A 19,345-nucleotide genomic window follows, 5' to 3' on the forward strand; every position below is an offset into this window, starting at 1 on the left:
GAGGCTGAGGGAGGAGGCGGTGATGTTGGCCAGACGACAAGATGACAGCGGCAGCGGCATCTCTGTAGGACGACACCAGCACCTTTGTCAGCAATACACGACACACACACACACACACACACACACACACACACACACACACACACACACACACACACACACACACACACAAAGACAGGATGTTCCAGAGATGGGACATAGCAACAAGGGGACACAGTTGGAAGTTGAAGACACAGATGAATCACAGGGATGTTAGGAAGTATTTCTTCAGCCACAGAGTAGTCAGGAAGTGGAATAGTTTGGGAAGCGATGTAGTGGAGGCAAGATCCATACATAGTTTTAAGCAGAGGTATGATAAAGCTGACGGTTCAGGGAGAGTGATCTAGTAGCGACCAGTGAAGAGGCGGGGCCAGGAGCTTAGACTCGACCCCTGCAACCTCAACTAGGTGAGTACACACATACACGCACACGTACACACGTATGTACATGCCAGACATGTCACCTTTGTTTTTATTTATGTTTTTGGTTGTTTTTAGTTAACGTTCCCGTAGGTTCTAGTAGTTTTACTTTTCCTATAATGTAAAAAGAAATGCAACTGAACGGAACGTTCAGAAACTGGCATGAGGTATCACTTAAAAAGCAACGTACGTTAAAACATCCCATGAACGTAGCGCCTCTTCTTGCAAAAGAATAAACCCTGAATGACTCCCATGGAATTAGCGCTAAACATGAATAACAGTAAAATCGTAATGCAAAAAAAAATCCTTTTAGCTTTGGATTCAAAGCTATTACAAAAACGGGTATTTGTGTGACTATCTTTACTGTTGATGTTATGGACTGGTACTAAAAACTGAGAGTTTCTTCAACACCTGGTAACACAAGTGTTGCAATAATGATAATCATGATCAGTGTGCACTTGACACAATGTATCATACGATTTTTAAACGTATTTATTTTGAGGGAAAGCTAAGTGGAGCATTCAGAGCAATGAGTGGGGAGAAAGGTTCGGACCTCCGTCCGCCAATCGCGAGACAGACGCACTAACTCGATACCTGTCGAATAATTTAAGGGATGAGGTCCATAGCAACAGATGTACTCACTGGCGACCTTAACGGAGAAGCTACAAGGTTGAGTTTGCTTGCCCATCTCGTTGACGGCCCAGCAGGAGAGAGCTCGGTCCTCTGGACTGACAACGGGTTGCACGGTTAGCTGTGAGAAAGCTCTATCCGGTGTCTCGGTCACTGGTTCCGTGACGATGACTTCATTGCTGTTGTTCCACTGCCACTGTATGGCGTTGACGGCTGGGTAGGAGGAGACGGTGCAGGTGATGTTGATGGGCTTGTCATAGATGAAGTAGGTGGTGGGAGATGTGAGACACTCAGGCGTGTCTGTAAGGGCAACATGTGGGAATGTTAGTTCCTCTTGGGGATAGTGCTTTCAGGAAGGTTTCAACACAGAGCTTTGTGAAAACAGGTCCCTCCCCCTCCCCCACACAGTAAAAACTCGTCTATACAAATAAATACAAAAAAGACACTCACACTAGGATGACGCACGCTTACCTGTACGAACGTACGCACACAAAATACACAGATCTCTGCTAACACCCATCTACAAACACACATTGTTATATCATCTGTAAAGAAAACATACTCTGCAGAACAACTTTTTATATGGACGTATCGCTCATTTTTAGATCATTATCATCTGTAAAAACGTAAACGGGTGGAAAAACTGTACGCCTAAAAGCCTGATCAGCAAAATCTGTCTTTTCTTCACTACTGTCTACAGCATAACATTTATTTGCATATATACCAACACCAGAGAATCCTAAGACGCTACTGTATACAGTATACCTTTAATTTTTGTACGAGTTGAAAAACCAACCATCACATCTGAAGATGTGATTTTGTTTACTTAGTGGACAGATAAACCAGAAAGTCTTTGTCGGAAATCAACCTGACGACACTGGAGGACAGGAGAGAGAGGGGAGACATGATAACGACATACAAAATACTGACAGGAATTGACAAGGTGGACTAAGACAGGATGTTCCAGAGATGGGACACAGCAACAAGGAGACACAGTTGGAAGTTGAAGACACAGATGAATCACAGGGATGTTAGGAAGTATTTCTTCAGCCACAGAGTTGTCAGGAAGTGGAATAGTTTGGGAAGCGATGTAGTGGAGGCAGGATCCATACATAGCTTTAAGCAGAGGTATGATAAAGCTGACCTAGTGACCTAGTAGCGACCAGTGAAGAGGCGGGGCCAGGAGCTTGGGCTCGACCCTTGCAACCTCAACTAGGTGAGTACTAGGTGGTGAGTACATACACACACACACACACACACACACACACACACACACACACACACACAAAACACGCACACTAACAGGATAACTACAAAGATTCCTTCAATGTTAGGGCGAGCCTTGTAGATAATTGCGACGTGGTTTGATGGGTTTCTGTAAATTCCCTCGATAACTGAGTGATCGACCCTGGGCTCTCCCAAGGGCGCTCAGGCTGAAGAAGGAAGCATCGAGTTAATTAAAACATTCTCTGAATCCCTCCCAACGCGCCCGTATCGAGCCTCGCCTGCTCTAGTTAGAACATCAGCTGTCTGGTAATTGGTATGCCAGCTGACCCTTGTTGTGCTGGATGATCGCTGAGGGATAGTCGTGGTATTTTGGTTGTTAGGGGATATACGATCTCTCCTGACGAGGGTGTTAGCCACATGACGACCCATTCAGAAGATCTTCTATCATCCGACAAAGACTTTCTGGTTTATCTGTCCACTAAGTAAAAAAAAATCACATCTTCAGATGTGATGGTTGGTCTTTCAACTCGTACAAAAATTAAAGGTATACTATATGCAGTAGCGTCTTAGGATTCTCTGGTGTTAGTATATATGCAAATAAATGTTATGCTGTAGACAGTAGTGAAGAAAAGACAGGTTTTACTGATCAGGCTTTTAGGGGTACAGTTTTTCCACCTGTTTACGTTTTTACAGATGATAATTATCTAAAAATAAGCGAAACGTCCATATAAAAAGTTGTTCTGCAGAGTATGTTTTCTTTACAGATGGTATAACAATTGTACTTTTTAAGACACATTCTGAGATCTTGGTTTATTAAGCTAACATTTTAACAGACAATTCGAGTGAAAATTCATTGCTGCAATAATTCAACAAAAATCAATCTTAATCTCAAGAAATTGATATATTTCACTAAGTTAAAAAAAAATACAAATTAAATTTAGCCAGACTTAGGTTTGGAAAAAAAATAATCTTAAATTTTGAGAACATAAGAACATAAGAAAGAAGGAACACTGCAACAGGCCTACTGGCCTATGCGAGGCAGCTCCAATTCTCCCACCGGCTTAAGCCAATGTCTTGACCTAGTGAGGTCAGACACGTCACTTAAGGAAAGAGTAGTGCATCCGACCTAGTAGCACAAAGTAGTCAAGTCCAACTCACACCCACCCACACTCACTCATGTATTTATCGAACCTATTTTTAAAACTGCACAACGTCTTAGCGTCTATGACGGTACTCGGGAGTTTGTTACACTCATCCACAACTCTATTACCAAACCAGTACTTTCCTATATCCTTCTTAAATCTGAATTTTTCCAATTTAAAGTCATTGCTGCGAGTCCTCTCTATGCTAGATATTTTTGGCACGCTATTTACATCCCCTTTATTAATTCCTGTTTTCCATTTATACACCTCTATCATATCCCCCCTAATTCTACGCCTTTCTAGAGAGTGCAGATTCAGGGCCCTCAGTCTATCCTCATAGGGAAGATTTCTGATACGTGGGATCAACTTTTTCATTCTCCTTTGTACGTTTTCCAGTGCATTTATATCCATTCTGTAACAATTAAAAATTTGTATAGTGTGTGTAAACATCAGACAATGATTAAGGGAAAACTTCAGAAAAGAGCTAATCGAGTGTAGGGTCGCATTCCGGAGTAAATATACCAATGATAATGAAAGTGAGGTACTACGAGCGTTGTTCAGCTCGTGTAACAACAACTAGGTAAACATACGAGGGATATTACTCCCAAGTGACAATATACGTCAGAAGCAGTGAACAGACACGGCACATAGTTAAGTTCAAAACCGGGAAGTGAACGGGCGCTGCTACCGTGATTCTCCATAGAGCCATCGGTTACCCGAGCCCTCTGGTCTTGTAGGGTCGGAACTCAATAAAGAAGCAACAGCACACCTGACACACTGCACAGCAACCATACTATACACCTGCCACACTACACACCTACCACACTACACGCCTGCCATTCTACACGCCTGTCATTCTACACGCCTGTCATTCTACACGCCTGCCATTCTACACTCTTACCACACTATACGCCTACTACACTACACGCCTACCCCACTACACATCCAACTATAATACACACCTGATGCGTGACACACTACACACCTGACACACTTACACTTGATCCTGAGGGTGACAGGGCTGCTGGTTGCGGTGGTGATGGTGTTGGTGGCGGCACAAGTATACTGCCCAGCCTGACGCCGCCCTACCTTCTGTAGCACCAGAGAATCCCCCGCCAGGATCACCCCCAGGGTCACGTTCTGAACCTGGGCCGTCCCCTGTGACAGTGTGGAAGAGATACAAGTAAAATAGAATTGTTGGAGTAGTGAGGAAGAGCAAGACTGAGTGAGTAATGAGTTTTGTGGTGGAAGGAGAGAGGAGCAAAAAATATGGAATTTCCTGAAAATGCCTAAAAACCTGAAAAATCGTGAACATATTAAAATTGTTTTTCGATTTCATATAAATTATTTAGATCTTCCAAAAATTTCTAGGGTAGTTTGGTAAAGCTAGAAGTGAGTTTTGGGATAGTGTGGGAGAGAGAGAGAGCGAGAATTTTAGCTGCAGTGAGAGGGAGCAGGTGTGAGATAAATAACATAAGAAAGGAGGAACACTGCAGCAGGCCTACTGGCCCATACCTGGCAAGGTCTTCTCAAACCCTAACAAAAATATTCGCCCTATTGATAATGGGAATGTCTTGTGGCAGCCTGAGGAATGGTGACCCCTGCAGCAGTGTTTGAGAGAGTTTTGTGTGTGTGTGTGTGTGTGTGTGTGTGTGTGTGTGTGTGTGTGTGTGTGTGTGTGTGTGTGTGTGTGTGTGTGTGTACGTGTGTACTCAACTAATTGTGGTTGCAGGGGTCGAGACTCAGCTCCTGGCCCCGCCTCTTCACTGATCTCTACTAGGTCCTCTCTCTCCCTGCTTCATGAGCTTTATCATACCTCGTCTTAAAGCTATGTATGGTTCCTGCCTCCACTACATCACTTGCTAGACTATTCCACTTCCTGTGTGTGTACTCACCTATTTGTACTCACCTATTTGTGGTTGCAGGGGTCGAGTCCTAGCTCCTGGCCCCGCCTCTTCACCGGTTGCTACTAGACCCTCTCTCTCCCCGCTCCATGAGCTTTATCAAACCTCGTCTTAAAACTGTATATGGTTCCTGCCTCCACTACGTCATTTTCTAGGCTATTCCACTGCCTTACAACTCTATGACTGAAGAAATACTTCCTACTATCTCTCTGACTCATTTGTGTCTTCAACTTCCAATTGTGGCCTCTTGTTTCTGTGTCCCCTCCCTGGAACATCCTGTCCTTGTCCACCTTGTCTATTCCACGCAGTATTTTATATGTCGTTATCATGTCTCCCCTGACCCTCCTGTCCTCCAGTGTCGTCAGGCCGATTTCCCTTAATCTTTCTTCATAGGACATTCCCCTTAGCTCTGGAACTAACCTTGTTGCAAACCTTTGTACTTTCTCTAGTTTCTTGACGTGCTTTATCAAGTGCGGGTTCCAAACAGGTGCTGCATACTCCAGTATGGGCCTGACATACACGGTGTACAGTGTCTTGAATGATTCCTTACTAAGGTGTCGGAATGCTGTTCTCAGGTTTGCCAGGCGCCCATATGCTGCAGCAGTTATCTGATTGATGTGTGCTTCCGGAGACATGCTCGGTGTTATACTCACCCCAAGATCTTTCTCCTTGAGTGAGGTTTGCAGTCTTTGGCCACCTAGCCTATACTCTGTCTGTGGTCTTCTGTGCCCTTCCCCTATCTTCATGACTTTGCATTTGGCAGGATTAAATTCGAGAAGCCATTTGCTGGACCAGGTGTCCAGTCTGTCCAGGTCTCTTTGAAGTCCTGCCTGGTCCTCATCAGATTTAATTCTCCTCATTAACTTCACATCATCTGCAAACAGGGACACTTCTGAGTCTAACCCTTCCGTCATGTCGTTCACATATACCAAAAATAGCACTGGTCCTAGGACCGACCCCTGTGGGACCCCGCTCGTCACAGGTGCCCACTGTGATACATCATTACGTGTGTGTGTGTGTGTGTGTGTGTGTGTGTGTGTGTGTGTGTGTGTGTGTGTGTGTGTGTGTGTGTGTGTGTGTATGCGTGTGTGTATGTATGTGTGTGTATTTGTGTGTATGCAGAGAGAGAAAGAGTAGAGATAATAATTAATAAAAGACAGTGAATGATATTTATGACTTCTCGTAATTTTTATATTTTAGGCTGAGTATTTTTTAAAGAAATTATCAACGATGAATTTGTTAAAATTTTAGTTGAATACACAAACAGACAAAGAAATATGTAATTACCTGTTTTCTGTTATTTATCGCTCTGTGGTAATTTTGCCTAGAAATTTAAAACACGTTTAGATATATTTTATTTTTTCAAGGGGTTATTATGCATTAGAATAATTACATGTTAGTTGCGATTATTCTTGTACATACATTTCACCCAGAAATTCGTGAAAATTTTACGAGGAACGATGTCTAGAAAAATAATTATAGCATTCTGTACAAGTCTGCATAAATTAGACGTTTTTATTAAAAACTGGTGATTTGATATCAGGAAAAACTTATATCTGCGATATTTATGTGGACGTGTGTAAATTTTAATTTTAATCCTATGATCTTAAGATATTTAATGTTTAGTTAAATGATAAACATCTGTAACTATACGTGGCAGCCTAGCATCTAAGAACATCCGTCTCATTCGACAAATTATTTATTTTTATGCTACGTTACTCGCACGGGTGAAACGTAGTAATTATAGACAATATTTCTTTAATATTTCAGCTTATATCAATGTACTTACCTTGCTTCATTGCTGAATACATTGAATATTCTGTCTTTTGCTTGTTCTACAGAGAAGACCCTGGCCAGGACAGGTCCTGGGGAACCTACCTGTAACATGTAACGTTGTTTTCCCTGAACAGATAAACTGAACCTCCCTGGAACGTTTATTTTACATATTTTCTTAGGTATTTATTCATCAGTAAGAGAATCACAGATGTTAATTTTACGTATATATATATCTATATATATATATATATATATATATATATATATATATATATATATATATATATATATATATATATATATATATGCCGTTGTGTGCTCAGATTCATGCATATATAAATACACGCATGCATAATTACATTCATACATGAATTTATATATGAATATGCGTATGCACACTATCTTCTGCTGATCAAGAGTATCACTCGGATTCTAACATTTTTATTTAGGTAGCAAAACGGGCAGCATTGAACAACCACAATCTATGGTTGACTAATCTCACGATGCAAAGTCAACTTTTAATGGATCAACCTTCCGCTTGTGTAGAGCTTTTATCAAATTATGGCGTTTTTGCAATAAAAGCTTGATATGCAGTGGGTGTGTGTCGTTTCTTGGTTGTTATCGGTAGTATGCTTATATCCACCCTTTGGTCCGAAAGTTCTAGGAATGGTTAGGTCCCCTCCACATGCAGCGCAAGGATGTAGAATTCTGTTTGTGATTTAGCCATGTTTGTGTTCCAGGAAATGAACAGGCGGATGCCAAGGCAAAGGCTGCTGTAGCAAGCCCGCTCTATAGTAAAGACTTGCTTTACAGTGGCTTTGTGGGTCATATATGCAGATATGCCCCTGGAAAGTGGCGGGCCCGGTGGGGCCCTCTAGACTAATAACAAGTTACACAGGGTCATCTGAACGTGGGTGTTCGGCTCTCCTTCAGTTGGAATAATATCTTTGAGACGAATCTCTGTTGACTGGGAATCGAACACACACATCTCGCCCCTAGGTATATGTTTGGATAACTTCTGCCAACCTCTGTGTAGTCCACGTTGTTGGCTGTGGAACATATTTCAACAGTTTACCCATGGCTTAAGCCTTTATCGAAGCGCCAGTAAGAATCTCGGGGTACTTATGGGAGAGTCTTTTGACATAAAGAATTTAATGAGGCTTTAAGCTGATGCTGGTTAATATAACTTGGCTTTTATTTTTGTTGAGTATTTTGTTTCATGTTCGTAGCTTTCATGATTTTTTAAATTTTATCTTTGTTGTCACTGTTGTGTGAGTTGTTGGTCGTTACTGTTTTATTGGTACAAGCGCTGAGTGTCCTACACGGTCGATGTGCTCTATAAATATCACCACAACTACTACTGCTATACTACTACTATTACCGCTGCTACTACTACTATTACTGCTACTACTATTACTTCTGCTATTACTACTACGACTATTACTTCTACTACTGCTATTATTACTGCTGCTACTACTACTATTACTGCTACTACTACTACAATTACTTTTACTACTTCTACCATTACTGCTAATATTACTATTACTGCTACTACTACTACTATTACTGCTTCTACTATTACTGCTACTACTATTACTGCTACTACTATTACTGCTGCTATTACTTCTACTGTTGCTGCTGCTACTGCTTCTGCTACTACTAGTACTAGTAGTAGTAGTAGTAGTAGTATTAATGTTACTACTAGTATTACTGCTATTACTACTAATATTACTACTACTGCTACTACTAAAACTACTACTACTATTACTGCTGCTGCTGCTGCTGCTACTACTACTACTACTGCTGCTGCTACTACTATTACTACTACTATTACTACTACTACTATTACTACTACTACTATTACTACTACTACTATTACTACTACTGTTCGTGTAGAAACTTTTATGACATTTTAGGTGAGGCTTTCTTTATAGTTAGTCTGAAGTCATTTTTAATAAGTAATACTATTTTCAACCTGCTATATTTCTCTATTCCACGGTCAGGTAGTGTTATAGTACTTGTTTTGTGGGTTGTGTAGGGGTGTGTACTCGCATATTTTTAGTTGCAACAATAGCGTCTCAATACCTGGTCCTGATACTAAACTTGCAGGTTGCCAAGTTTATTCCACTTTAGCCTCACGGGCCTCTTGCACTTGTTCATAAAACTATATATTGAACTTCCTTTCACCACCACCACTACTACTACTACTACTACTACCACCATAACTACGACTACTACTACCACTACTGTAACTACTATTACTACTACCATAACTATTACTACTACCAATACTACTACTACTACCACCATAACTATTACCACTACTAGCATTACTACTACTACCACCACCATAGCTACTACTACTACTATACTTCTACCACTACACTACTAGGACATTGTACTTTTTGATTACCAAGTAGATGAAAAATACTTCGTGACATTTCCATACCCTCATGTAAACTTGAACAAGGTGTCCCTGTCCACCATATCCGAGTATTTTGTATGTAGTTATCATGTTTCCCTGCTTTTTTATCATCTATTGTCGTCAGATTCGGTTTATTTAATCTTTCCTCATAGCTCCTTCCTAGTCTTGCTTCAAATATCTAGACTATATCCAGTTTTCAAAGGGTATTTTTTTCAGGTGTGAGTTCCATGCTTGTAATACATAGGCCACATTGGCTTGTGAATGACTTTTTGTTGAGATTTATAAAAAATATTAACCTTAGATTTGCCAAACAAGCATTTGCTTTAGACTCGCGAACTTGTAACACTACTGAAAACAAACAAGGGTACGGGTGAGGTTTGTACCCATGGCGAGTGGGTCATAAAACAGGCCAGTGCGTAAGCAACTGGGCCTGCTATAGTCAGGTGCTCCAGTGGCTTACGCACTGAAGTTTTACGACTCACTTGCCATGGGTTCTAAACCCACCCGTACCGTGGTTTATTTGCTACAGAGTTTTTTGATGCGCGCGTTTGATGATAGTTCAAGCACCATGATCATATCCAGGTCTTTGTCTCTGAGTGATGGTTTTTCCTCTTTGACCTCTTGGTTTAAACTCGGATAGTTTTTCCGCTTAATCTCGTTGAACTATTAATGGTCTACAGAACCAATGAGTATAACATTTGAGTATCTTTTCTTATGGAGACGTTTCTCCAGCCAATATGGAGAACAACATTAGAGACAGTGGAAAGATTTTCAGTCTTTGTCTTGATGAATCGCCTCAAACTACTTCTCAATGTCTTCCACCGTCTGTAGTATTATTATTCATCTCTAGTATTATTCATCCTCTTGCAGAATACATAGTGATACTGTCAAGTTACACTGCCTTTGAGGTACGATCCTCACTCAGGACTTTGATCACTTCTTATTCTGTTGTGTGTATGGTGACCAGTACCCGTTGGTGAATTATTTTTCTTTGACTCTCAGAGAGAGAGTACCTTTTAGAATCGTTTGTTTAGCTACTCACAAACCTCCTCGTTAATTCTAGTAAATTCTCGTCATTTTTCAGTGCTTTTTCCAGGTCTTTTGAAGTTGTCACTCATATGTGGATGCATAGCGTTTTCGACTCAGATTTAGCATTTGTTGCTGTCATTCTTAATTTGTCGCTCCGGCTGCGCGCGTGTGTGTGTGTGTGTGTTCTCACTTATTTGTACTAACTAATTTGTGGTTGCAGAGGACGAGCCATAGCTGTGGAAAAAGATACTTATGTACAGTTCAGGACATTTATTAAAGGAAACGTTCCGCCACGAGTGGCTTCTTCAGTCCTAATACAGAGAAAAATAAGAAAACGCGTATATATAGTGGCAGGAGTCAGGTGAAGTGTCGTGTGGGTAGAGGTGGTAGTAGTAGTAGTAGTGGAACTAAAGAGGAGAGACGGATGGCTAGAGAGGGACCTGCTGACAACATGTAACAGCAGTTTCCAGAATTGGTAATATCCTGTTTATTAGCAATTTTGAGATACTGTAACTACCGGATTTTTGCTTTATAGTGTTACTGACAGCGATTAGTGCAGCTTCAAATGCATTTTCTCCGTCTTAAATCGTCTTCTTTAATCACTAGTTTAGCTTCATTGAGTTTCATGAGGTGTCCAACATCGTCCCTATGTTGAACACACGCGTTCATGCGGTCATCATTTCTGCAAGCATTTTTGTGTTCTGTGATCCTAATGTCCAGAAATCTACACTTCTTCTCTCACCATGACACCAGAACTAAAGGAGGGGTAGTTATTGGCTTCTTTCTGAGAGCCTACAGAATTTCCAGTCCGCAGTTCCTCGAAGAAGAATGCACATATATCACCAACTCTTTTAGTTCACTACACTTTCCTCTACACTTCATACGTGGCTGCAGGAAACGTGCGACACGTATCCTCAACAAGACCAGCACCAATCAAGTTGAAGAAAAGCCTCCAAATTACATCGTTTTACCGGTAAGCAACGTTGCCACTAATGTTTCAAAAATGTTTGACAGAAAACTGGCTAAAATATCTACCAGCTCTTCAACTACTATTAGGAACCTGATACAAAAACCCAAACATGATTCTGGCACAAGTGGAGGAATTTACACTATACCATGTGGGGGGTGTGACAAAGTATATGTAGGGGAAACCGCCAGATCTCTGGACATTAGGATCGCAGAACACAAAAATGCTTGCAGAAATGATGATCGCAAAAACGCGTGTGTTCAACATAGGGACGATGTTGGACACCTCATGAAATTCAGTGAAGCTAAACTAGTGATTAAAGATGACGACTTAAGACGGAGAAAATGCATTGAAGTTGCACTAATCGCTGTCAGTAACACTATAAAGCAAAAATTCGGTAGTTACAGAATCTCAAAATTGATAATCAACAGGATATTACCAATTCTGGAAACTGCTGTTACATGATGTCAGCAGGTCCCTCTCGAGCCATCCGTCTCACCTCCTTAGTTCCACTACTACTACTACTACTACTACTACTACTACCACCACCTCTACCCACACGACACTTCACCTGACTCCTGCCACTATATATACGCGTTTTCTTAGTTTTCTCTGTATTAGGACTGAAGTCACTCGTGGCGAAACGTTTCCTTTCATAAATGTCCTGAACTGTACATAAGTGTTTTTTTTCCACATCTTGTCGGTATCACCATACCATTTCCTCACGAGCCATAGCTCTTGGCCCCGCCTCTTTGCTTATAATTACTAGGTCCACTCTCCCTGTGTGTGTGTTGGTGATGATTGAATGTTAGTTTTTTATGGTACAGAGGAGTAAATAATCTTTCAGATCCAGCGCACTGCGAATAAAAAAAATACCCAAACTCATCCATTCTCCCAGCTACAAACCCAAAACCACCCAACCTCCAAGTCACCCACCTATTCTCCACTCAACCCACCAATCCAACCACCCATCATTAGCAAACCCACTTGCCCATGCCTCCACTCGCTCAGCCACACAGCAGCCAACATACCTACGACGCATTTATCCAAGCCCTCTTGCCTATCCCATCAACACCCAACTACTCTGACACCCAAAAAACGCAGCCGCCCATCAACCCCACACTCCCACTTACCAGTTCAACCACGCGCACAAACCTTAACCTTCCCCCCCCCCCCACACACACACACCTGTTCACCCACACGCCCGTCTATCCACTCACTCCACAGCCGTGGATCGATCTTCTCCGGGAATGAGCCTGGCGGCCACTTTGTCTCTCTAACTGATGGCATCGCTAAACATTCCATTCTCGTACTTCATATTAATTACTGAACACTCCGAAAAAATATGAGCAACGACAGCAAATATTGTTTTTATTTTTGCTTGGGCTCTTGTCCTGGCAAGCAGCGGAGAGATGTGAAAGGTTTAAAGCTAATACTAGTGTTGCATCTTTGTGTATATCCTATCATTTTTATGTTGCAAGAATTAGGCTTTAAAGTAATCTGCAGTTTGATAAGAAAGACTAAGCCTAACCTCTGATGAAACGTGTGTGTGTGTGTGTGTGTGTGTGTGTGTGTGTGTGTGTAAGAGAGACATACTAAATTATAATCCAGTAATTTTTAAACGAAGGAAATGCTTGCACGAGCGTGGACACGGATACATACACACACACACACACACACACACACACACACACACACACACACACACACACACACACACACACACACACACACACACACACATATATATATACACGCGCGCGCGCAGATTCAATATTAACAAAAGGGCATCAAATCGTGAGGAAAGAAAGAGGAAAATGAGGATTAGGAGAAGGTGTTCATCAGAAACCAGTCAAATTTTGTTAGGCAGGTGGAGACATGTGCACCTAATGAGGCATTTTTTTCTGTATAATCCTACGGATTTAGCGCTCCCCACGATTATAATAAAATGAGGCATTTTAACGCGGCGAAGTAAAGCTTCCCAGGAGTTATTCGATTCAATACGGACTATAGAGAGATACAGAGGGTATTTGTAGTATGCCAACTGGCCCATGCTAATAATAGTAATAGTAGTAGTAGAGTAGTGGAGTTGACAACTTGTTGCTGTGTGATTTCATTTATTGTTTTAAGGGGAATTCTTGCTTATATCTGCCTTTATTCTGTTTAAAAGTGTCTGAACTGGTGACTAATTATGATCTAAGGCATTTTCATTTGAGACAATTTGGTTCTATAATCGGTAGATGGACGTCACTGAATCTCATCAAATGGTTGGAGGAGTTCCGGCGTTGCTCAAGTTGTCTCTTCTTCATGCATTGTGTTCAATCAGACGTGTTTCTAGGTTTCGTGCTATTTCACCGATGTATACATTGCCACAGCCTCCACAAGGGATTATGTAAACCGTCCCTGCAGTGACTGACTCGAGATTCTCTGCTTTGGCTTTGGTGAGGTCTGATGGATTTTTTGGCTGCGATTCTAGTGTGTGCTTTTGCATATACCTTGGAGACGTTCATTGTAACTTGGCTGTTGGGAAGGATTATAATTTTGTTTAAAGAGGTGATAGCGCGTCGAGAACTAATGTGAAGGGGTCGTTTTCTGCCGCTGTCTTTGGTGAAAAGGGAAGGAAAATGTAGCCCAGTGAAAGCTTGATGTATACATGCATACTCCTCGTTACGAAACTCGGGACAGCAAATTCAGTATGCTCTTAGGAAAGAGATGCTGATGCCTCTTCTCTTTGTATCTTTAAGAGAACAGAAGCATCTAAGGTCTATTTTTGCAGGCTTCCTTTAGACTTGAAATTTTAGTCTGTAACCTACTATGTGGATAAGGACGTCGAGGAATGATATTCGACTCTTCTTCATGTTACAGATGTTAGGAAATATTTCCTTAGCCTTAGGATAATCAAGAGGTGACACGACCTGAACAAAGAGATAGCGCAAAGTAAGGCTTCATACATAATATTAGGAACAGGTATGACATGAGGCCGTGACCTACAAGGCTAGGGAGAGAGTAAACATGGCAAGTGCCAAACTATTAGGTAGGGTCAACAGCTAAGGCTCGGTCACTGCAACCACAAATAAGTACCAAAACGTGAGTACACAGTATCAAAAGCCATTATCTCAGATACTGGGATAAAAGGAGCAGAACTGTGTAATCACTTTAGCATGGATATACAAGTATTTGACAGAAACAGAGCAACTAGAAAATTGTAAATGTAATGCTAGTATACATAATATAACAGGAATTGCGAAAATACACCCATCTCGCTGATTAGCACACAGACTAGAGTGTTAGGCAAAAAAAATAATTTAAAATATAATAGCTGAACACTTTGAAATAAATGGATATATCAGAGGCAACGAACATGGGATCAGAGAGGGATAATCTTGTTTCACGAATCTCTTTGATTTTGTATACCAACGACAGAAATAAAGCAGCAGAGAGAAGGTTAGGTAGAACATGTATTACCCGCCTCCTGGACAAGCAGTCATGTGCCATAGAATCTGATATAGTAACCTTAGTAGTCAGCAAGGATTAGAGAGAGTACTCAAGAGAATACAGGAACACTTACTGAATAGAAGGCAGAGGGCAATAATAAGAAAGGCGGTGGGAGAACGGGCACGGGTGGTCAGTGTATCCCCTAAGAATCAGTGCCTGGATCCCTTCTGTTTGGGCTATACGTAAGTGACTTACTGGATAAAATTGGATCCTCTGTATCACTGTGTGTGGGTAAAGTGATATTAATGAGGAGGATACCTAAGGAAGAGTATCAAAGAAGACCTGAACACACTGCAGATATGATCAAGGAGGTGGGTACATTAATTTCATTATGATCGGAGGAAAGTAATGAAAATTTGAGAGAAAGTAAGGAGCCCGAACACTGAATATAACGTTGGAGGAGAGCTACTGTGCATAACATACAAGGAGGAAGATCTGAGAGAACCTTAAGAATGATTCCTCCACTGCATTATACAAAACGTGCATTAAACCCAACAGGTTTCCAACGAGATAGGTGAGAGGAAAGATTTTCACTGGTCAAACAAGTGGGCGAAACATTTCCTTAATAAATTTACCTAATGTTTCACATGTGTCTCTTTTTAAACATTATACAACTCTAGAGGAGAGTCGGACTAGGGTAAAACATGATCAGAGGATTAAGTGAATATGAACAAGCCGATTGAGAAATATGGAGTGGAACTCAGGTGAGAGAGATGGCAGTAAAAGCGGCCCATTATCCATTTGGATGTAAGGTACTGTTTTTCAAGTTCTGGGAAATGGTAAGTTAAATCCACTGGATGAGGCACTGGTGATAAACAGTACCAAGTACAGTATCGTGGTGAGATATGATCATGCTCCGGAAGTCAGAAATCGGTAAATCGGTCGATAAATGTTGAGAGGAAGTGAACCGACCCGAAGCAAGTGCAATTAGGCATAACTAGGCGGCAAGTACACGAAATATTTTGGAACGAATAGTGAATTAGTGTAAATTTGCTCTCCCCGTTCATAACCCATTATACCAGTGCTTTAAACGAGTACAAGGACGATAGAACTATTTTTAATTTCATACTGTACATCTGTAAAACTTTTTAATATATTTTAAATTATGTAATGTTGCAAAAGCACTTCGATCCTCTTTAAAACAAAATTTAGGCTCATCATCGCAAAACAAACAATAGCAAATATATATACTCTCTCTCTCTCTCTCTCTCTCTCTCTCTCTCCCTCTCTCTCCCTCTCTCTCTCGCTCTTTCCCAAAAAAGAAACACAAAAAACACAATTAGTGCACCCATTCCACTCGTTCCAACTCATAAATCTTTAAATTACAATCTGTCTCTCTCCTCCCACACAACACACTATCACGAAATTCCCTTTTTAGTATTTATTGACACCCTGTAACGAAAAGGCAATAAATGCCGAGAATTGTTGGTTACGGTTGGTTGTGCGGACTGTTGTAAAGTCAATTACCTTGTAATTCATAGCCATCGTTGTGGGTTGGAGTAGTTATTAAACTATAATTAGATTATAATCCAGTGATATCAATTTGATCGTTCCCTGTCCTTGATGTTTGTTAAGGGGTCTTGATTTATGATCGGATTCTCTCTTATTCCCTACACAACCCTTACGGGGTTAGCGGGGCCCTCTAAATATAATGAAAATACTGTTCTTTGTACCATGCTGGGGAGCGCTAAACAAGTAGGGGTCATACCGTGCTTAGGAAATGGAATGTAATCTGGATTGATTCAAGGAAGGAGAGGATAGGACTCCAGTTCCTTGGAGAAGGAGACCTTGAAGAAAAAAAAGTCACAATATCGTAACTGAAACAATACACAAATAACCCGCACTTAGGAGACTTGTTAATGGCTCAGACCGAAACGTCTTCACAATTTTCGGTCTCCTACATCTGGATTATTTGTGCTTGTATCAAGTGCCCTTATCCAGCATCAAGACACACCATTGTAGGAATGAAGGTGAGTACCTTAAACGTGGACTTCCTGTTCTGGTTTTCAGTGAATCAACGTTTATGTTGTGATTGTGATGTCTGCCTAAGGACAGCTGTTACGTGAGTAATGGTAAATGTGTTTTCTTCTTCGGCTCACCCTGCCTTGTTGAGAAACGGCAAAAAGGGCACAAAGAAAATAGAAAAAGTAATACTATTATTCACAATTATATTATCTTTATTATTAATAATAATGAAAAATACCTTTAATTGACGTAAGTATTACAACACCAGCAGTTATTGTAATATTAATATCATTACAATTAACAGCAAAAATATTAATACCAAAATGTAGCGAGACATAACAGATAATTAGTATAATAAAACGCTGGTACAATTCTCTCGGCGAGAAGCGTTCAGGCAATACGCTAATGAATGAGCTAAAACCTGTATCATGAAGCATTAAAAGTACAGCCTCAAAAAAGGGACTCGATTCGCAAATGATTCATTAATATGCCCACGTCTATTACCCGCTTGTGTCACTGGTTGGCTGGATCATCAGGCGGGGAATCGACGGTAAGTCTTCTAAGCTAAAGTGTATTCTGAAAATACTTCGGGTTATGATACGCTAATTAAATGATAATTTGAGCAGATATGTATTACATAAGTATTAAATGTATTGGATTTTTAAGTGAATATGCCAATTACAAAAATTTTTTTCTTATCAAAGTTATTTAAGTTCAGTCCTTTCTGACCTATACTATCACCCTTAGAATGGTACCAGCAACAGTTAACACCCGGATACCTGTTTACTGCTAAGTGAACAGGGGCAACAGGTATAAGGAAAAATGACCAATGCCTTAAAACTCGATCTCGGTTTATACAGTTGTTTATACAGTTGTTTATCGAAAGCACTGCCACTGAGCTACGAGCCTCAATCATTGAAAGAACATATACATTAATTAGTTTAACACTTCTAAAGGTAAATAAACTTGATACTCCAGTATTTATAAGAAAAGTTTTTTCCTCACTTGTAACTTTCCAATGCACGTTTTCTTCCAGTGATTAAAACTTGCATTAAAAAAAGTTAGTTTTTGAAACAGTAAGAAAAAAGAAAACTTAGTTTTTGAAGTTTAAGGCATATCGATTACACGAGGGTGAAAAAGGTCGTAGTCTACTAAAACAAAAGGTCATCAACCTTTTGGTTAAAATGGACAGAGTAAAAGTTAATTTATAAAGGAGTTCCACTTAAAAATAAAAAGGCATTAAACGTCAAATATTTCAACTGCATATTAAGTGAAAATTAACTATATAAATATCATTATTAAATTAATAAACTTTTGTAAGAAATTTATTCACTTTTTTTATTGTTAAAAGTCGACAGTGATTCGAAATCATCCTTGCAGTGCAGTCTGCGGAGAGGTACAGTGTGATGGATCTCTAGGGAATGTAAGGTCACTCGAAATCAGTTTGAGGGTCGCTAGCGACCCTTGTGTTCCCTGCCCTAGACCCTTAGAAAAAAAGTAGCAACAACGTATGACCCGTGTGTTTGGCGACTGGTTTTGATCGTAATAATAATAATAATAATAATAATAATAATAATAATAATAATAATAATAATAATAATAATAATAATTAATAATAATAATAATAACTGTAACCTAGCAAGAAGTCCAATCTATATTTTCTAAATAAAAAAGAAATGCGGCTGTAAATTTCTAAGTCTTACAGGGATCCTGGTAATCACCGAAGTCCAAGTGATCCGAAAATAACTGTTGAGAAATAGAATTTTTTTCACTTCCTCTTACTAGAGGTCAGTGTTCAGTGTTCCGTTCTGAATATCTAGTGTTCGGTTCTCGACGCCAGGTGTTGGGGGTTTTAACAAATATTTTCGTTTCTGGTCAAGCGTTCGGTGGTGATCAAGTGTTTGGCTCTGAACAACGTGTGTTCGGTTCTGAAGAACGATTGTTCAGTTCTGAAGAACGATTTTTCATTTCTGAAGAACGATTGTTCAGCTTTGAAGAACGATTGTTCAGTTCTGAAGAACGATTGTTCATTTCTGAAGGACGGTTGTTCAGCTCTGAAGAACGATTGTTCATTTCTGAAGAACGATTGTTCATTTCTGAAGAACGATTGTTCATTTCTGAAGAACGATTGTTCATTTCTGAAGAACGATTGTTCATTTCTGAAGAACGTTTGTTCATTTCTGAAGAACGTTTGTTCATTTCTGAACAACGATTGCTCAGTTCTGAACAAGGATTCTACGGTTCCGAGCAACGTGCATTCGGTTCTGTACCGCGAGTGTTCACATCTAAACACAAAAACGTTTCGGTGTTGAACGCTTCTGCTCATT

At 40.3% G+C, this 19,345-nt stretch overlaps 1 protein-coding gene across 1 annotated transcript in view; it reads right to left on the bottom strand.

The window, feature by feature from the left end:
• The window catches only part of LOC128696186 (protein turtle homolog A), a 382,411-nt gene that overhangs the window by 27,794 nt on the left and 335,272 nt on the right, over positions 1-19,345 (bottom strand). The window contains exons 9-11 of the mRNA XM_070094792.1: positions 4,456-4,615; positions 1,101-1,388; positions 6-62 (exon numbers count right to left, since the gene is read on the bottom strand). Coding sequence (XP_069950893.1) covers positions 6-62; positions 1,101-1,388; positions 4,456-4,615 — 505 coding nt within the window. The remainder of the gene's footprint in view (positions 1-5; positions 63-1,100; positions 1,389-4,455; positions 4,616-19,345) is intronic.

Source organism: Cherax quadricarinatus, chromosome 48 (genome assembly GCF_038502225.1).
Source record: "Cherax quadricarinatus isolate ZL_2023a chromosome 48, ASM3850222v1, whole genome shotgun sequence".
Classification (NCBI taxonomy): Eukaryota; Metazoa; Arthropoda; class Malacostraca; order Decapoda; family Parastacidae; genus Cherax; species Cherax quadricarinatus.